Source organism: Meriones unguiculatus, chromosome 16, assembly GCF_030254825.1.
Source record: "Meriones unguiculatus strain TT.TT164.6M chromosome 16, Bangor_MerUng_6.1, whole genome shotgun sequence".
Classification (NCBI taxonomy): domain Eukaryota; kingdom Metazoa; phylum Chordata; class Mammalia; order Rodentia; family Muridae; genus Meriones; species Meriones unguiculatus.
In genome coordinates this window covers 4138810-4159100 of record NC_083363.1, presented here as the reverse complement: position 1 = coordinate 4159100, position 20291 = coordinate 4138810, and the positions used below count along the sequence as shown (strand labels likewise).

Here is a 20291-nt window from a genome sequence, read left to right as displayed (position 1 = left end):
GGCAGCCCTGGGCTCCTTGGCCAGCCAGTCCAGCCTGTGCCGAGTTCCAGACCAGTGAGACACCACAAGCTTCAGGTTGGATGAAAAAGACCAAATGACATAGAGCCGGGCATGGTGGAGGCACACCTTTAATCCCAGCACTCAGGAGGCAGAGGCAGGGGGATCGCTGTGAGTTGGAGGCCAGCCTGGTCTACCAATCAAAGTCCAGGACAGCCAGGGCTACACAGAGAAACCCTGTCTTCAGAGAAAAACAAAAGAGCATGAGACATAGACATGATAACGTCAAAGACTGGGGCGGGGGGGGGGGGGGGGGCTGTGGAACAAGACAGCAGAGGACTGCTCGGCTGTAAACATCGTTAGCCTGACCATGAGTTCTAATCCCAGGACCCACACGGTGGGAGGGGAGAACCGACTCCTACGTCCTCTCTCACCATCCACCCACGCCGTCGTCCTGTCTTGGCACGTGTGCCCACCCACCACCGCCCTAACATAAATAATAAAGATGTGAAGTGGTTCAGAGCACTGCTCTTCCAAAGGACCCGGGTTCAATTCCCAGCACCCGAATGGCGGCTCACAACCATCTGTAATTTCAGTTCCAAGGGATCTGACACCTTCACACTAATGCACATAAAATAAAATTAGCTGTTTTTTAAAAATCCTGGGATAGAGGCACCCCGTGCCACCGGCGGCCACACCAGCTTAAGTGCGTGTAACCCTGTCTGACCCTGTCTGACCCTGTCTCGGGAGGTCAAGCAGGGGTGAGCCCGTTAGTACTTGGTGGGAGAAATGTGGACATTATTAAAACCACACAAAGAAGGTTTCAGAGTGAAGAATGTTGTTATGTGTTAAGAAAATACTTAAGAGGCAGAGGCAGACAGATCTCTGAATTTGAGGCCAGCCTGGTCTACAGAGTGAGCTCCAGCATAGCCAAGCCTACATACAGAAACCGAAAAACACAAAACAAAACAAAAACAAAAAAATGCTTTAATGATGTCACTCAGCTCACTAGAATTCTTTCGTTGCTTGCTTTGTTGGTTTTGAGACAGGGTCTCCTAGCCCAGCCTGGCTTCAAACTCGCTATGTAGGTAGGGATGACCTTGAACCTGTGACCCTCCTGGGCTCCACTCCCAAGGCAGTCACCACCATGCCCTGTTTGTGTGGTGCTGGGTACCAAACCCATGGGGTTGGGCACACTGGGGAAGTGTGCTATCTGCTGGACTATACCCCTAGCCTCCATCAAACCTGAAAGCCTACGCACCCCAGCCTCCATCGAACCCAAAAGCCTACGCACCCCAGCCTCCATCGAACCCCGAAAGCCTACGCACCCCAGCCTCCATTCACGAAAACCCTGAGAGCACAGAACTTCCAAACCTACGAAGCAGAAAGGGGGGAACTACAAACAGAGCAATCACCATCCTTGGCCGCCTCACCATCCCTTCATTACTTACATAGAAGTCGAGAGAGGCCTGGGTGACACTGCCAGCTTGTGACCTCGTGGGTTCTGCCATCTGACAGCAGCAGAGCACGAACGAATGCTTCTCAGCCTCCCTGAGGACGGTTACCAAAATAGGCCATATTCTTTCCATAAACTGAATCTCGGCACATTTATAAGGATTCGAGTAATATATATATAAAAAAAATGTTTTCTCACCACAATGGAATTAAATTAGGAGCTAATAATAAAGATCCGTGGAAAATCCCCAAATATTTGGGAACTTTGCTTCTAAATAACTCACGGGTCAAGGGAGAACACAAAGAGAAATCCAAATGTATTTTGAGTGGGATAGGAACCCTACATGAAAATGTGTCACCATATCGGTCTTAGGGGTGTTTTGTTTCAGTCTCGTTTCTGTGGCTGTGATAAAAGTCCTCTAACAAAAAAGGGACCTACAGGAGAAAGATTGGTTTTAGCCCACAGTGCCGATTTACATACAGTCCATCTTGTGGGAAAGTCAAGGCTGTGACTTAGCACAACCAGTTACATCTTCTCCCCAGACAGAATGAACCAGGCGGGCTTCCGGTACTCAGTTCTCCGCACAGTCCAGGATCCCAAGGCCAGGGGATGGTGACGCCCACAGTGGACCGGGCCTTCCGGCGTCAGTCAAGGCAATCCTCCACAGGCCTGCCTGACCTAGGCAATCCCTCACTGAGACTCTTTTTTCTTAGGTGACTCTAGGCCAAGTTGAAAATTAAAACCAGAGCCAGGAATAGGCTAGCACTCCACTCGCCTTTAATCTCCGTGAATGTCTGTGAATTTAAGGCCAGCCTGGTCTGCGTAGCAGGTTCCAGGACAGCCGGCCTACACAGTAAGAGCCTACCAAAGACAATTTACAAAAGAAAACTAAAACCAACTGTTGCAGCCACAAACCGATAACTTTAGTTTCCACCTGAGAGCATGAGAAAAAAATCAGCCTTGGTGACTCAGGCTGGTGATCCAGCTACTCAGAAGGCTGAGTCAGGAAGATCACAACTTTAAGGCCTGCCTGGGCAATTTAGTGACATCCTGACTCAGGAAAAACAAACAAACAAACAAAAAACACAGGCTACACAGTGTCAGGAAGGAAGAAGCAGACAGGTCTCTGTGAGGTTCAGGGCAGCCTGGTCTACAGAGCTTCAGGCTAGCCAGGGCTGTTAACGCCTCGTCTCAAAACAAAACAAAACAACAACAAAACAAAAACAAAAAACCAAGTTCGGAGCTGTTCCTGCTGGCAGGAACTTGGGAGGTTAGGGCAGGGGCTCAAAGTTCAAGGCTGCTTGGGTCCCAGGCCAGCTGGGCTGTAGCGTAAGATCATCGCGAAGAAAACAGCAAACCAAAATCAGAGCAACAACAGATGCTTTGGCATAATGGCTCATGCCTATGATCACTGCTCCAGGGAGGCTGAGGCAGGAGGATTGCTGTGAGCTTGAGGCAGGTGGAGGCTACGGAGTAAGTTGCAGGCTTGTCAGGGCTTTGGAGTAAGACCCTCAGAGAACCAAGCTAGCTAACCAACTAGCTACACAAACACAACTCTTTAGGGAAAAGAAAGAAAGAAAGAAAGAAAGAAAGAAAGAAAGAAAGAAAGAAAGAAAGAAAGAAAGAGAAAAAAAGAAAGGAAGAAAGGAAGGAAGGAAGGAAGGAAGAAAGAAAGAAAGAAAGAAAGAAAGAAAGAAAGAAAGAAAGAAAGAAAGAAATAGAATATTTGCATAGGTGCCTCACAAATGAGAGCCTGAACCTGAACTTGGTGGCGCACGCCTGTGATCCCAGCTCTCAGGGAGGCAGACGCAGGAGGAGCTCCGTGAGGTCAAAGCCAGCCTGGTCTATGAATGGGACAGCCAGGGCTACACGGAGAAACCCTGTCTCGAAAAACAAACAAACAAAAAGAAAAAGAAAAAAGAAAAAATACTTGCTGCTCTTTCAGAGGACCTGAGTTGGGTTCCCAGCAGCTATGTCAAGAGGTCCCTGTAACCTGACTTCCTCTTCTGACCTCGTAGGGTTCTCTCTCTCTCTTTCTCTCTCTCTCTCTCTCTCTCTCTCTCTCTTTCTCATGCACGCACGCACGCACGTACTCACTCACTCACAACCTTAAGAAGAATCCCAGATGTCAGGAAGCCTCACTTCCACTCTTCTCCCCAACAAATTCTCAGAGTCAGGAGCACAGTATGTGGTCTTGCTCAGCCAAGCCCCCCCCCGATTCTGAAGCCCGGGGGTCGCTGTCTCTCTGAGCTGTGGCCTTGCTTGGGGCAGGCTGGCGGTGCCGGATCGGGGAGGGGTCTGTAGGGACCCCTAAATGGCTCCTTAGAGAACAAGACAGCTTCTTCATGAACGAAGCCTCCAGCCTGGGTTAGGCTGAGGCGGGGTGGGCGGGAGGTGGCTGGCTGGGCGGAGAACCTAGGCTGGCAGCCGCTGGACGCCCCGACGGTGGGTACAGGAGATGCCACTCCCCTTGCAGAAGGCGGCTCTGCTGTGTTTTCTCTGTGACTGGACTGAGAGTAAGCCTGGGTGTGCGATGAGTCCAGCTTTGTAGCGCTGAACTTTGTTCCCAGCCTTTGCCATGGGGGGGGGGGGGAACCTCAGCCCTTCTTTGTAATTGCGCGTGGACACATTTGTGTTTTTGCACTTCTGTGAAGGGGTGCACTCGGCACGCATTTGGATGCTGAAGGCCACCTTCAGGCGCCTTCTCATTGTGTTTTAGCTGTTTGTTTGGAGACACTGACATCGAAGCCCGTCAGTTTGGCCAGTGAGCTCTAAAGATCCTCTGATTTCACAGGAGTAGGACTACGGACTCTCGCCGTCCTGTGCTAGGCTTTTCTGTGGGTGCTGGAGATCTGAACTCAGGCCCTGCACACACACACCTTCCACACCTTCACACACAAACACACACACACACACACACACACACACATGCCCTCGCACACCCTTTAAGGGAGCTGTTGAGACAGGGTCTTGCTGTAACAGCCTGACTCTGTTCAGCCCTGGCTGCTCTGGCATTAGTGACAATCTTCCTGCCTCTGCCTTAGCATCTCAGGGGGAGATTCCAAAGCCTGGAATCTGAGGGTGCCCAGGGAGACCTCCACGTCTCTTCCTGTGTCCCCATCTCTCTTAGCCCCATACCTCCCCAGTATACGGCTGCAGGGATACGAGGGCTACCATGGGCTCTGGCTACCGAATCAGCCACAGGCTTGTCCTGTCCTTGCTTCCTCAGACTATCAGGGTCAGAAAATTCTTGCCATTCCTCAGCTAGCAGCGGAGGCTCAGCCCCGTGACCTCCCTTTTGTTCTGCTGGGGGCTGCAGACCCTCCAGCGAGGCTAAACCATTCCAGCCAGCTCCAGGGACCACAGGCTCCATCGTGCAGACTCCGCCATGGACCTAGGGCAAGGGAGAGTGGGGAGGCAGCCCTGGCAAGGGTCTAAGAGGGGGGGAAGCAGTGTGTGTGAGTGTGTGTGTGTGAGTGTGTGTGTGTGAGAGAGAGCTCATGCTACAACTTCCCATTCTCTTGTTGTGGGAAGGGAAAAAGGCCCAAAGGAAAACTGATATATGAGACTTTTCAACTATTAGAGATGAAAGGGAGAGGGAGAGAGGGCTGCTGTGGTCTTGGAGGGGAGGCATGGATGGGAGTCATTGTCCGAAGGGTCCAGAGCCTTTGTTGAGGATGAGAGAGGCTGGGTCCAGATAAGTAATGATGTTACTCAGCATTGTGACTCTAATTTATTTAATGTCTCTGAATGGTCCGAGTAGGAATGGGCAAAGTGATAAATGTTATTTTACCACAATTAAGAACCCTACAGCAGTGTCCCCTGACTTCTCAGCCACGTCTTTTGAGATGGGCTTCAAACAGACCGGCCCTCAAATGCTGCATTCCTTGTCAGGTCATTGTCCTCCCCTCCGGTAATTACAGCAGACATGAACTGCTGAAACGGATTTATTTCTCGGGCTGGTTTGTGCCGCCTTCATCCCTGTCCAGTCCTGCTCGTCCTGTCCAGTAAGAGCTCCGTCTTGACTGAAGTCAGGAAAAATACGAAGCCCCAGGCCCCACCTCACGTGGGCCCTCCTTTAAGGAACCGGCCTGTGTGAAATCCCAAGATTTCGAAAACAAAATTGGTGGCCGGTCGCTTGCCTCACAAAGGCGGCCTCCCTCAACAAAAGGGTTTGCTCAAACCATCCTCTAAGCAGGGGCCCCCTGGAGCATTTAATGATATTATTGGATTAAAATGAAATCCCGTGGACCATTCAAGGACACCGAGTTGGAAGTATATGAATGCATTGTATTGTGTTGAGAGGAGTCAGGGTTCTTGACAAATGGGCCATTTGGGCCCGAAGAAACACAAGAAAACATGCGTTTTCTTGGCCTGCTCTCCTGGTGCCTGCCTGGAAAGGCTTGAGGAGGTTTGTAAGTGATTTATTGAACACCAGTTGGGCCTGAGGCCTGTGATGTGTCCATTTTATGAGAAAGGGCTGGTGCCATATTTAGGGTCAGTGTCGTGGCTCCCCCGACCCCTGTCACCTGCCCTAATGGAAATGGCTTGCTGGGACCCGAGCTTGGCTCTGTCCTGCCATGGCAGAAAGAAAAGAAAATATCTCTGTGTCGCCAGAAAGCATGTTGGGCAGAACTGAGGCCATTATTTATGTCTGCATTAGGTACATTCTGGGGCCCAGAAAGGTTTCATTGTCCCTCCAACTCAACTTTTTTTTTTAAAAACCCACAAAGAGGCTGCCAGCTTCCCCCAGAGCTGAAAAACCAACTGAAAATGGTTCTTTGGGAACAGCTTAAGTGTGTAACTCTCGCCCGTGTCCCGGGCACAAGGAGCAATTGTTTTGGGGACGCAGCTAAGGGAGCTTTTCAAGTTGGTGTTTGTGGCTGCTGCCGGGCCTGAGTGGCTGGGGAGAGGGGAGGTGGGAGGTGGGGGGGGGAGATCCCAGGTTCTCCCGTGATGGCATCCCTACCCTCTGCTGCCCCCTCCCGGTCGAGGGGACCTCAGTGTCCCAGGGCCCGGCACGTCTGCTCCCATCATGCCCCACCCCCATTTCAATAAAGAAATGTGACTACGAGTTTTAACGGCTGCCCCGAGGAAAAGGTGTAGAAAAAAGCTAGCAGGGGGCCCCGGAGTTTCTCTGAGGACGTGGGGCCTGTAAGGGGCATGACTAGAGTGAGGGAGCCAGGAAGTGTACTCCAGGCGAGGCCCTGGGGTAGGGCCATGCAAAGCCCCCGGATGTTGGCCAAGGGAGATGGCCAGAAGCAGGCGGTAATCGCAGCTTCCAGAATCTTCTTTGTCCTGGGCTTTGAGCCTCCTCTACAGGATCTGTCATGGTCGCCAGCTTCCCCCCAGGGCGTCCCAGATTACACCAGCCTTTCTCATTACCTTGAGGGTCTGTGGGGAGAAACACATTTGTCAAGGGAGTAAAACCAATCGCGTTGACGTGCGGGCCTGTGTGTGAGGGAGGCCCCCGGGGAGTCAGTCCCCGTTTACACGGCTCCAACTGGTTCCATTTAAATGTCTCGCCCTGTCCCCACCACTTTGGTTGACTGTTCGTCTTCCAGTGGGCCCGACCTGCTTGGCCTCTGTCTAACTTCAGCCTTTACTGTTTCATTTACGCTGTTTTCCTTCAGAAATGCAAATATTTATTTACGGTATTAGCATCGGCTCTTCCGAAGCTCTTTACCTCACACAGTAAATACACAGAGCCATGGGCTCTGAGCTACGGGCTCTGAGCTATGGGCTCTGAGCTATGGGCTCTGATGTCAGTTTTTCCATAAACTGCTGGTGACCTCAGCCCCGTCATGCCAGAGCACAGGGCAGCGGTAGAGAATTTAGATGCGTTTGTCTTGCCTCTGTTTGGCCTTTTACTCCCCCATCTTCATGGGGGCGTCTTTTAAAATTTGAGCTACTGGGTCCCTCTTAGCCACGTGGGACTGTTTTCCTGACCATCTTGGTTTTTAGCCGCTGTTTCTCTTCAGAGCATCTTTGGGGATTAGACCAACATAATTTGCTCCTTAGCGGTAGTGTGCACAGATTTAACCAAGGGGATAGCTTAGATTCAGCCTCACGTGTTGGGGATCGGCTGCAGAGGCCGGACATTTCTGTTGCTTCCTCCTGTCTTCTCCCACTGCCCCACCCAGCTTCACCCTCTCTTCCTTCTTTTTCTTTCTGAAGGAGGTTCTTACGTAGGCCAGGCTGGGCAGCCTCGAACCCTCTCCACAGCCAAGGATGACCTTGAACTTTTGATCCTCCTGCTTCTCCTTCCCAAGTGCTGGGATTAAAGGTACGAACCATCAGGCTAGGCTCGGACTGCAGTATCTTAACGCCTGTTCCTCAAACACAAGACGACATGGAGGCACCCTAACTGGGGCAGGCAGCCCTTCCTTGGAGGACAATAATTCTCAGCTAACCGAGGAGACTGGGGTCTTTTAAAACAGACGTGGAAAGACAGGCATGGAGATAAAAGTAAAGGGACATCACAGTGAGCCCCGAGTCCGGCTGTCCCGGGTACTCAGAGGCTGAGAAGTCCAAGGCCAACCTGGACTATGCAGTGAGTTCCTCCTCAGCCTGAACTCTGACCCTGCCTCAAACAGTCAGGTGAGCTGGGGGCTGGGCAGCTGTGGGCACACTTGAGGGTGAGGGCCAGCGAGGCTTCCACCCCCACCTTTGAAAATCCTTCCGGGTCTCCAGGTTAGCAAGGAGGGGCAGTGCTGAGGAATGGGAGACAGCTGGAGGGCCCATAGCCCTTAGGAGCGAGGAGGGCAAGCCAGGCAGGACCAGAAACACCTCCAAAGACAAAGGGCCTCCAAGGACGTCTCCCCTTCGGGAGACACACACCTGCCCTGGCCTGGAACACCCTTTTCTCTGACTTGCCTTCCCTGGGTGCTCCCTGTGTGGAGGTGGCTGTGTGCAGACCTCAGTGACAGTCTCAAACAGTCAAGCTGGCGTGACTTCACGAGAAGCCCACGAGCAAGAGTCAAGCTCCTGTCCACCCGTGTTTCTTGGCTCCCCCCACAATGCTCTCATGTGGCCTCTTCCGTGCGGACAGTCCAGCCGGATGCCCACCTTGGCCCATTCGCACTCAGGTGGGGTTGCGTGACGATCGTTTGCATTCGGAATGTAGAGGCACCGGGTCAGTCATTAATGGACAAATCAGTCATTAACTAGGACCCCCGAGGGGAAGGGGCGTATCGCCCCTCATCTCTCTGGGCCCCCCGACTTCTGCCCGGTTGGTTCTGATAACTGTTGGTGATAAGATCCACGAATGTCTGCACGGTGCCTGACCCCGGGAAAGAGCTTCGCTGGGGGGGGCTTCTCTGCCACCCACACTGCTCTCCTCTCCTTGCCCTACCCCGACCCGGAGAGCCCGCTCTGCTCCCTCCCCACAGCCCTCCGAGAGAAGGTAGATCGTAAAACTTATTCTACGTGTGTGCGTATGCCTGTGTGTGTGTGTGTGTGTGTGTGTGTGTGTGTGTGTGTGTATGTGCTATGGCACACCTGTGGAGGTCTGAGGAGCGGTGTGGCAGTCAGCGCTCTCCTTCCACTCTAGGAGTCCTGGGGATTGAACTCACGCCCTCAGGCTTGGAAGCTGGCTTCTTGGCCCATTTGTCTGTTTTCCTGATAGGAAGGTGACAGCCGTGTCAAGACTATAATCGGGCATCTAGGGAGATCTTTATAGCAATGTTATTTAAAAACAAACAAAAAAATTTTTTTTTTCTCTTGACATTAAAATGTCCAAATATGCCGGGTGGTGGTGGCACACATCTTTAATCCCAGCACTCAAGAGGCAGAGGCAGGGGATCTCTGTGAGTGTGAGGCCAGCCTGGTCTACAGAGCAAGTTCCAGGACAGCCAAGGCTACACAGAGGAAACCTATTTCCCCCCCAAAAAAAAAGACAAGATTTTTTTTAATTTTAAAAAGATTTATGATTTGCCGTATGTACGTGTGTGTATGTATGTGTGTGTGTATATATGTGTATGTGTGTGTCTGTGTGGTGTGTCTGTGTGTGTGTATATATGTGTGTGTGTATATGTGTATGTGTGTGTATGTATGTGTATGTGTGTATGTATGTGTGTGTATGTGTGTATGTATGTGTGTGTGTGTATATATGTGTATGTATGTGCCTGGTGCCCACAGAGGCCAGAAGAAGGTGTTGGAGAATCTGGCGCTGGCGTGGCAGATCCCTGGGAGCAGCAGGTGGTCTTGACAGCTGAGACACCCCTCCTGCCTCTATGTATTATGTGTGTGTGTGTGTTTTCATGAGCACCATGTGCATGCAAGGGCCCATAGAGGCCAGAGGAGGGCGTCAGATATTTGGAGGCCGCCATTTGGGTGCCGTCTGTCCAGACCCCACGTTTTCCTTTTGGAAGAGAGAACAGCAGAAGAGTCTAAACGCCCCCTCCCGTGACAGCGAAACAGCGTGATGCCACCGAGAGGCTCCTGCCCACTGCAGTTACCCGGAGGCAAACGCCAAGGGCCATGACGGGGAGGAAGGAGGCTCGGCACATCCTGGAGATGCACGGCCCTGCTGTGTGGGCACACCTCCGTTTCCAGAGTCCCATGAACTTTCTAGGGTAAACACGCTCCCCTCTTCACAGCTTTCTGCTTCAAAACTCTTCGTGAAACTCACACTCCAGGCTAACAGGGCGGGGAGCCAGCCAGGCAGAGGTTCTTTGAGGAGACACAAGTCTGTCTTAGGAGGAAGGTCTTGCTGAGCCCTCGGCTAGGGGACTGTGAGCTGGCCGGACCAGATCGTGTGTGTGTGTGTGTGTGTGTGTGTGTGTGTGTCTGTGTGTCTATGCACAAGTGGGCAGGTTTCTCCTTTCCTTCCCATTTTTAGTTCATTTCTCTTTCTTTCTGAGACACGCAGGGTCTGTTTTATCTCACGCTCCCTGGGATCTCATAGGAGACTTGTAGTCTTCCTGCCTCCACCTCCCGGATATTGGATTGTAGGTGTGTGTCTGTGTCTCGGCCATGCCTGACTTGAGCAGTGCTGAGAGTCAAACTCAGGACTACCCACCACTCGACAGCCCTAACCGCCCTTTAAAAAACTTCAGGCACGGCCAGCACTTTATCACCGAGCTGCGTTCCTGCCCAGCCTTATTTTAAAATTTAAGTTGCTTAGTTTGCCGTTGAATGGCTGTCCACGCAGGCCTTGGCCAGTCCATCTTCAGCTGTGTGGTAAGACTTCACGTCAGAGTGAGGAGAGGTGAGAGAGAGTGGGAGGAAGAGAGAAAGAGTCTTTCCACATTCTCGCCCCACGTGCGGGATCCGGGTACATGCCAACATACTCTGTTTTTAAAGACATAGAAACTGGGTAGGTAGTCCACCCCTTTAATCCCAGCAGATGCAGGAAGAGCTGGGTTCGAAGCCAGCCTCCTCTACAGAGTGAGTTCCGGGAGAGCTGGGGCTACAAAGAGAAATCTTGTCTCGAACAACAAGAGACATAGAATCTTGGACATATGGGGGCTTTGCCTGCGCCACGTGCAGTGCTCCAGGAGGTCAGAAGAGGGCGCCCGAGCCCCTGGAATTGGAGTTACAAACGGGACTCGGGACTCGAACCCTTGTCCTCTGGGAGAGAGCCAGCGCTCCTGAGGGCTGAGCCTGAGTTCCCAGGCCCCACCCTCCGTACTTTTTAAGACCCTGAGGTTCGGGGCCAAGCTCAGCGCTGCTGGAGCTCTTCCTGGCGGCTCACACTGGTGACCCCAGCACTCAGGCCGGCAGGAGGAGGGCCAGAAGTTCGAGGCCACCTCCCCTCGGCAGGCTCTCCTGAAGCCCCGGCTCCCACGAGGGATAAAGGACCACAGGGGATAAAGGACCACAGGGGAGCTCCGGGCTGCTCTGAGCGTCCGGATGCTCCCCCTGCTGGACCCGAGGGCCGTTGCCAGGACACCAAAGCGGTTTGTTTCCCAATCGAGGGCGCTCCCACTCCTGCCCCGGCCTCGGGGTGCGTGACGGCCCAACGTGGGGCTCAGTGGCTCTGCCCAGCTACCCGGCCCCGCCGTCCCCGCCGCCGGCGCCCCCGCCCCTGCCTTCCTAGGTGGTTGAGCCCGTTGCCCACTCGCCCCGTGCCACAGAACCAAGCTAGAGCGGGCGGGCCCGCGGGAGGAGGTGGTGAACCGAGGGGAGACGGGACATGGAGGGAGAAGGGATGGGAAAGGAAGGTGAGAGGAGGAGGAGGAGGAGGAGGAGGAGAAGGAGGAGGAGGAGGAGGAGGACGGTGGGAGAAAGGGGTGGGGGAGAGGGAGGGAAGGAAAGGGGAGAGGGAAGATGGGACCAGGAGGAGGGAAGGGGAGAGAAAGAGAGGAGAGAGGGGGAGGAGAAAGGGGAGGGAGAGAAGGAGAGGGGACGGGGAGGGAGAAAGAGGAGAGGGGAGGGAGGGGAAGTGATGAGAGAGGGGAAGGGAAGATAGGAGGAAAAAGGGATAAAGGGAAGGGCAGGGGAGGGAAGAGGGAACGGGAAGGGAAAAGGGAAATGAAGAAAGGAGGAGGGGAGGGAAGGAGAGGGAAGATGGGACGGCGGGGGGGGGGGAGAAGTGGGGGAGGAAGGGGAAGACGAGAGGAAAAAAAGGATGGAGGGGAGAGAAGGGGAGATGGAGAAGGGGGAAGGGAGAGGGTAAGAGGAGGTGAGGGGGTGAAAAGGTGAAGGGGGAGAAGAGGAGGTGAGAGGAAGCGGGGAGAGGGGAAAAGGGAGAGACAAGGGGAGGGAGAGACAAGGGGAGGGGGAGAGGCAAGGGGAGCGGTGAGGACGGAGGGGGGGAGGGTCAGGGCGCGCGGGGGCGGGGGAGGATGGCGGCCTCTGAAGCCTCCGTTTCCCGCTGCAGCAGCCGTGGTCCCTGAGGAGCGTCTGGCCCACCCGGACACCACCACCACCAAGATGCCAGACGTGAAGGAGAGGGCGGCCCGGAAGGAGGGCGGCGAGGCGGAGGGCGCCTCCCGCACGGGACACACCCGCGAGGACCCGAGCAGCGGCCAGGGCCACCGATCGCGTAGGTTCAACTGTCGCCTGACCTCGGCCGCCCTCGCCCCAGAGTCCCCGGAGACACCGGCTGCACCCAGCCGGCCCCGGGTCCCCGTTAGCCCTGAGCGCGGACGCGCGCGCTCGGCCGGCGGAGCGCCCCGGCGCCCCGAGCCCCGCGCCCCAGCGCATGCCCTCCTCCGGGGCGCCGTTTCCGGCCGCCTCCCCGGGCCCTGAGCTCGCACGGGCTGCGCGTGTGCCCGAGGCCGGGTCCCCCCGAGCCGGGCCGCCACCCTGGGCTCAGATGCTCCCGCGCTGCCCTGGGCGGCCCGGCACGCTCTCCAGCCAGTCTCTCCCGTGGCCACGCGGGGGCGCTGCTGGCTAACAAAATGACTGCAAATGAGCCGCAGGTGTCTGGGGTTTGGTCATCTAACTGGGAGCCCGGGCGAGGGGTGTCCCTAAGGGTCGGGGCTGGCTGCTGCTGCTGCTGCTGCTGCTCCAGAAACAGCCCTCACGGTGGTAGTTTAAGACCACAGGTAAAATAGCCGAGTGCACGACCAAATCCCTTTTGAAATTTTCTGGAAGTTCGCTTTGTTGTCTTGCAGTTTTCTTTGCCACCCCCCCCCCCCCCCAGCTGGATTTTTAAGAATTCTGTTTTTCTCTGTTTTACTCTGTCTACTCTGAGCCTTCCCGGGCCCTGGCTGGCAGGTGCGCTTCCGGTGGTCTCTGGCTGTTTCGTTTCAGGGCGCCCTCGAGCTCAGCGCCGCCTGGAAGTGGCTTTTACCTTACCTCTCTCATTTAGTTGTGATGAGCTAAGTCTGTTCACGTGTTTGATGGCGGCGTGCCCGCCATTTCGCCATTTGCAGCAGGGCTGCAAAACTGAAGAGGTCAGCGTCGGTTCACCTCGTTTTTATAAAAAGATTTTTAAGCGTGAGCGGGTGTTTTTGCACACTGGGTTTGCTGAGGGCCGGAAGAGGGACTGGAGTTAGAGAGGCTGGTGAGCCACCATGTGGGTGCCAGGCATGGGATCGTTAGTTCTTGGCAAAGGGCAGCGAGTGGCTGAACCGCTGGGCCGTCCCTCCTGACCCTAGTTTTACCTTTTGATAACCCAGGCAAGGCCTCTGGGTTTCCTGTGATGCCCACAGTCACCCTTTGTACTCTGGAAATATTTTGGATTTGTTGAAAGGGAGAATCGGAGACTGGCTGCGCCGTTAATCTCTGTGTGCTTCCTAATTGTCTGAAGGCTACGGTCGTGACTTTAAAAACTCCGTCATGTTTCCTTCTAAGAGAGAGGGCTCTCCTCTGTGCTGTCTTCCAGGCATCTGTAAATCTTTCTACTATAGGAAACTTCTACCTTTCCAGGCCTGTGGGACAGCTTGGCACCTACCCTCTCCACCCTCCCATGGAAAGGTGGGGAGCTGACCCCACCAAACTGCCCTCCGGCCTTCGGTATTAGTTATTTTAAAAGACACACTTTCAAAAGTAGGATGGCCAGCTTTCTGCATCCCCCACCGCAACCTGGCTTCACTTTCACAGGCCTAGGTTTGGACGGTCTTAGAGTAGAACTTTTTCTTGTCCACGCTTGGCAACACAAAGACTCTGCAACTTGGGATCTTTAATCTTAAATGTTCCTTGGAAATTTTACCAGTCTGTGAAACCCTGAAATCTGGGAGCTACTTAGAAAACCAAATAGCTTTGGCTATTTCCACATGAATGCCCGTGTGTTACCTGTAGGGGGCCCCCTCCCTTTTGTGGGGGCCCCAGACTGCTCAATAAACAAGTGCTTAGTTAATTGTTATTATTATTTTTGAGAAGCCACAAGTTGTTGCTTTGTAGCTTTGTGATCTTTTTTTCCCCTAAGACAACTTTATCTTTCAGCCATCATTTCACACTTTCCTGAGCTAACTTGAGCCTTCCCCGTGTTGGACTCCTCCGAGCATTTCCTGTCTGCCCGTGGCTGGCATGGGGGAGCGGACTGTGGGGGTCAGCCTTGTGTGGGTTGGCTGCGGCCCACCAGAGGTCTTCCGTTTGCAGGTCTGATGGAAAGGGGGCATGATGTTTCCAAGCTTGAGGGCTACTCAGAAGAGAAGATATCATCCTCCTGCAGGTATGGCTTTTACGCCTACTCTGTTTGTTCTATGCCTGCTCTGTCTGGCTTCCGAACACCGTTATTTAGCACCGAGGGATGCTAGGAGAGATGACTCAGTGGGCAAAGACGCCAGCTGCTGGGCCCGGCAATCCGAATTTCAGCCCTCAGACCCACCTGTGCCCCTCCCCAGTACACAGGTGTTCTTAAAAGTGCACTCAGCTGTGTGTGATGGCACGCACCTGTGGTCCCAGTGCTTGGGAGGCAGAGGCGGGTGGCTCTGTGAGCTGGAGCCCGGCCTGGTCTACACAGTGAGTAGAGGGTCAGTCAGGGAGACCCCGTCTCGAGCAAAGAAAACCCAGCCCAAGTGTGTGTCTCCTTGGCAAAGTGTGTGGAATATATTGGTTCCTATTTTGGTTATTAATGTCTTTGAGGCTAGCTACACTGACTTAAATTTCACAGTGGAAACGCGGGATGCCTTTTGGCCACCTTACTGTTTTAGGTTCAATTCTCTCCGTGAGGCTACATAGCTGTTCTCCCAGCATTTGTTGAAAAGATTCTCCTTTCTACATTGAATCTCCTTGTTTTGTTTTGTTTGTTTGTTTGTTTTTTGAGACAGGGTTTCTCTGTGTAGCCTTGGGAGTCCTGTTCTTGCTTTCTAGACCAGGCTAGCCTCTAATAGTGATCCACCTGCCTCGGCCTCCCTGAGTTCTGGAATTAAAGCGGGTGCACCACCATGCCTGGCTTTTAATTTTTTAAGGCCTAACAAGGAATGATAACTAAATGTAACCATGACTGGAGAATGCTAACGCTAGGATAAAAACATGTGAGGAAGAGGGGGTGCGGGAAGTAACTTTCTTGAAATAGCTTGTATGTGTGTGTGTGTGCGCAGCCCTGACTGACCTGGAACCTGCTGTGTAGACCAGGTTGGCCTCAAACTCACAGAGATCCCCCTGCCCCTGCCTCCTGAGGGTTGGGATGCCATCACACTTAGCTGAGCCCACTTATTTTAAGGCTGACTGGTTTGGAGGCATCTGCTACATTCAAGTGTTGTCAAAAAAAAAAAAAAAAAAGGAAAATGTTTTCCTGGATCTTGTGAGTGAAAGAAAATAATGACTAAGCCAGTGGCTCAGTGCATCGGCATGTGAGCACAGCCGGCAGGTCACGCCTGTGAGGACAGACTCCCCGCCACCTCAGGCTTGCTTCTGTTCCCGAGGGAGCCTCGCCGAGTCAGCCCAGCGGTGGTGGTTTCTCTGGGCCTTAGACTCTGGGCCCGGAATGGTTCCTCATGCAGTGAGTTCTCTGCCTTTGGCCCTGTCGCAGCCTGGAAACCAAGGGAAAGGATGCGATGCCCTGCGACTTCTGGGAGCATCTGAAAGAGCAACTGTCAGCCGTGCCCCCCGACTTCAGCTGTTCTCTTGACCTTCTGAAGGAGATCAAGGAGGTAAGCCGCCTCCACCTGGAGGAGGAAGGCTTGGGAGGCAGAGGAAGCCACATCTGTGATTTGGTGGCGGCACGGCCCAGGCTGCATTTCGGGACAGCTAGGGCCACACATCAAAACCCTGTCTGGAAAAGCCACAAAAATATAAATAACTAAAAGAATTTCAGTTTACGGGTGTGGGGTTTCACCTGTGTGTGTGTCTGGGCACCATGTGCAGGCAATGTCCGGCAGGCCAGAAGAGGGCACTGCAGCCCTAGGCCGGTGCGAGCACTTGATTGCTGAGCCTCGTCCCCAGCTCTCCTCGATGTCCCCGTGTGCTTGGCGGAGTCCTGGGTTCCATTAATCTCTTTACCTCACACTGACCGATTTGTCACCCACCGCCAAGCAAGGACAATACTCAGCAGGCCCCCTCGGTCCTAAACAGACTGGGCTGTGTGTAAAGGATTGGGGATCTCTTCTGCCGCAGATCCTGCTGTCCCTGCTGCTGCCGCGCCAGAACCGCCTCAGGAGTGAGATCGAAGAAGCGCTGGACATGGACTACCTGCAGCAGCAGGCGGACCTCGGCGACCTGAATGTCTCCTACCTCTCCAAGTACATCCTCAACATGATGGTGCTGCTCTGCGCGCCGGTCCGCGACGAAGCCGTGCAGAAACTTGAGACCATCGCAGACCCCGTCCGGCTGCTGAGGTGTGGCTGGGGGACAGTCCCCTAGCCCGCCCCGGGCTCTGGGCTGGGACGGGAGGCCTTTGTCCTGAGTCTTCCTGCTCCTCTCTGGCCTGTGGGTTTTCACTTTTCCAAAAAGGACCTTTGGGTCGTCCCTAGCCTGATGGGACCATCTGTATAAGACACTACGGTAGACAGAATTCTAAGGTCCCCAACCTTTCTCTGCTTTCGGTTCTCGCACCAGGGGACAGTGGCAGGTCTCCTGTCTTATGATGTGTGGAGTTTAGGAAGCACATTCAGCAAGTTAAAACACACACACAAACACACACACACACACCCCTACCTCTTCGCCCGAATGGAGAGTAGCATCGCTTAGAACCCTGCTTCTGCTCACGGGCTGCTCTTGCCCTGTAGCCCTTGTGGGGCCTGAACTCACAGCCCTTCTCTCTCGCCCACCCAGTGGTGGGCCTTTCCTGGTGCAAAATGCCCCACCCAGCTGCCAGCAGAGAGGGCGTGATGGGAGGGACGCGGCCTTTTCCTGGGGGCCACCCGCCCACGGTGGGCCTTGGTCTTGCCGGCAAGTCCTTCTGAGCGTGGGAGACGGGACCAGGCGGTAAGAAGCTCCGTCCAGGTGTCCGGGAGCCCGTGCCTCAGCCTCCTCCTGGGGTGGTTCTCTCCTGCGTTAGGGGGATCTTCCAAGTCCTGGGCCTCATGAAGATGGACATGGTGAACTACACTATCCAGAGCCTCCAGCCCCAGCTGCAGGAGCACTCCATCCAGTTTGAGCGGGCCCAGTTCCAGGAGCAGCTCAACAAAGAGCCTAGTATGTACGGGCTGATGGAGGCGGCCTCGCGTGCCCCCCCCCACCGAGGGAGGGCCCCTGCCTCTCCAGGAAGAAGGTGGCTTCTTTACAGGGGGAGGGGAGGAGGCAAACCCACCAACCAGGAACAGACACTTCTTAACGTTTGAACTGAGTGATTCAGTTTAGTGTTCTGAGATGGAGTCTCACTCTTTAGCCTCGGCTATTCTGAAACTCACTGTGTAGTCCAGGCTAGCCCCGAACTCACAGCAATGCTCCAGCCTCGGCTCCACCACGCTCACCAGCAGTGCTGGCCCCGGGAGTGAGCCGCTTCCGCCCCTCCCGCCGCAGCCCTCCTGGATCACACCACTAAGTGGCTGAGCCAGGCAGCCGCCGAGCTCACCAGCCCTCCCCCAAGCTGCCCCGAGGACACCTCCAACTCGGCCGGCCCGTCTCCCGCGGAAATGGCTGCCCCAGAGCCCCTCAGCCCGGCGATGGTGCTGTCCCAGGGCTTCCTGAACCTACTCTTCTGGGACCCTGAGGATGAAGAGTTCCCTGAGGTAGGGGCGGGGCGGGGGACATTTCCTTGTTTGTGGTCCCGGCCTTCTGCCAGCCATGCCCTGACGCTCCCCTCGCCCCCCCCCCCCCCGGCCTGCATCCTTAGACCCTGCAGATGGACAGAACGCGGCTGCAGGAGCTGGAGTCGCAGCGTCAGCAGCTAACCATCCTGGCCTCCGTCTTGCTGGTGGCCAGTAGCTTCTCTGGCAGTGTTCTGTTTGGCTCACCCCAGTTTGTGGATAAACTGAAACGAATAACTAAGACCCTGTTGGAAGACTTCAACTCCAGGTGAGCTGCGGAGTCTCTGCTACAGGATTAGAAGGAAGGAAGGGGAGGGGACTGGCCTAGCTGCTAAGGCTTGGCGCTTTGCCCAGCAACCCTGAGGACCTGCCTGTATCCCCAACACGCCTGGAAAAAGCCCGGCGGGAGCTGGCTCTGGTAGCAGGCTTTAACCCAGCACTCAGGAGGCGGAAACCTACAGACTGCTGTGGGTTCAAGGCCAGCTAGGGCTGGAAGAAACTCTGCATCTCCAGATGGACAGTTCCAAGCCAGACATAGGGGTGCATGTGTTGGTCTGTGGCTGAGGCACTTGTTGGGGTGTTGGGCCAGCTAGCCTGGTCAGCTGGCGAGTTCCAGGTTCAGTGAGAAGGGAGGCAGCGAGCCACTGAGGAAGAGTGCTGTCACCCCCACCTCTGCCCTGCGTGCGTGTGGGCACCCGCAGAGCAGATGGTGCAAAGCAGCGGGATACTGGCAGGTCGTGGATTTCTGGTTCACCACAAGGCCCAGTGAGAGGGCCTCTAGGCCTATCCACGGGTCCAGTTTATTTCTGTGGTGATAGGGGGCTTACGACCCAAAGGGGAAAAAGGAGAACTTTCTAGAAAGGTGTTGTGTGAGCTCTCGAGCTGCCTGGGCTGCTGGGTGGGTGATGGCGCCCAGTGCTGAGCTGGACCTGATGTTGACAGAGGACACAGAAGCAGAACATTTGGGCGTGCGTGCCTGTGTGCGTGCGTGTGTGTGTGTGTGTGTGTGGCTTGGGTGGGACTAGAGGGTTCCCCACGACCTTGACCTCTTGCCTGAGGCTTCCTGGCTTCTGTGCTTCTGCAGAGGCGGCCTACTGGGTGCCCGCTGACTTCTGTTGTCCTACTGGGTGCTAGCTTAACCTCTGTTGTGGTCTAGGCCCGAGGAGGTGATGGAGACTGTGAGTGATCAGGTGACCCAGGAAATCCACCAGAGTCTCAAGAATATGGGCCTCACTGATCTGAGCAGCGACAACACAGAGTCTCTGATTGGACAGCTCCAGAACATTGCCAACAAGGAAAACTGTGTTCGCACCGTCATTGGTGAGTGTGCCCAGCACAGTTACCTGGTCAGGTGACTCAGTACTGAGGAGTCTCTCTGTGGCATCCACACCCACCCCCCAGCAGGAAGCAGCCGGGGGAGTTCAGATAGCAGCACAGACCCCATGTTGGAACATGGCCAATTATTGCCTGCTTTAAGCCACTGAAGGATCAGTTGAAGAGTTCCTTACCGTCAAATCCTAGGTCTAGCACTGTAGCCCAGGTTGGCCTGGAACACCACATGTACCTCAGGCTGGCCGTACTCGCGGTGCTCCCCCTGCCTCTGCCTCTTGGGTGCCGGGATTACAGGCATGAGCCACAGCCTGATATGAAACAGTCTTGAGTACTTAGAGGCGCAGTAAACCCAGCACTCGTGAGAACTAGACAGCTGTCCCCGAAGGACTCGGGGGTCCCCTCGCCCGTGGGAGAACCACCCTGGCAGGACCCAGCCGCCCTGTCCACCGGACTCATCCTCTCCTCCTCTTCCTGCTCAGATCAGCGGATCCACTTGTTCCTCAAGTGCTGCTTGCTTCTCGGCATGCAGCGATCCCTCTTGGACCTTCCTGCAGGCCTCACCCCCATCGAGCCAGAGCTGGCCGAGCTGGGCCAGAAGTTCGTCAGCCTGACAAGTCACAATCAGCAGGTGTTCGGCCCTTACTACAACGACATCTTGAAAACCCTCGTCTCCCCGGCCCAGTCTCTGACGAGAGTGGGCTCTCTCTGACGGCGCATCGGCCCGGAGCCTTCCTAAAGTCATGGCACCCGTGAGCCCCAGAGCAGTGAGTTCCCTCTGGCCCCTGCAGCCAGCACGGAGGGGCTGTGCGGATCAAGTGTGTCAACACCAACTGGCCCAAACCCGCTCCCTAATAAAACTGCAGAACTGCAAGCAGCCAGCCATTCTTCCCGCGAGGCAGCAGGCGCGGGCTTCCCTCAGGCCGCCGCCGCCCCCACCCCCAGTGTGCACAGACGGCCAAGACCCTGCTCTCACTGCCTCA

At 54.9% G+C, this 20291-nt stretch overlaps 1 protein-coding gene across 1 annotated transcript; it reads left to right on the top strand.

Annotated features, from left to right (window-relative positions):
- The first annotated feature begins 12295 nt into the window (after positions 1–12295).
- Positions 12296–20176, top strand: Tcp11 (t-complex 11). Its single transcript, XM_021630269.2, has 9 exons — positions 12296–12443; positions 14447–14519; positions 15822–15942; positions 16406–16626; positions 17289–17425; positions 17753–17961; positions 18066–18247; positions 19136–19299; positions 19791–20176. The coding sequence occupies exons 1-9, from the start codon at positions 12332–12334 to the stop codon at positions 20018–20020; spliced, it is 1449 nt and encodes a 482-aa protein (XP_021485944.1). The 5' UTR covers positions 12296–12331; the 3' UTR covers positions 20021–20176.
- The last annotated feature ends 115 nt before the right edge of the window (positions 20177–20291 follow it).

Coding starts and splice junctions, on each gene's coding strand:
- Tcp11 (XM_021630269.2), top strand. CDS start 12,332: ATGCCAGACGTGAAGGAGAGGGCGGCCCGGAAGGAGGGCGGCGAGGCG. Junction 14,520..15,821: donor AAGATATCATCCTCCTGCAG/GTATGGCTTTTA, acceptor GCCCTGTCGCAG/CCTGGAAACCAAGGGAAAGG. Junction 16,627..17,288: donor GACCCCGTCCGGCTGCTGAG/GTGTGGCTGGGG, acceptor CTCCTGCGTTAG/GGGGATCTTCCAAGTCCTGG.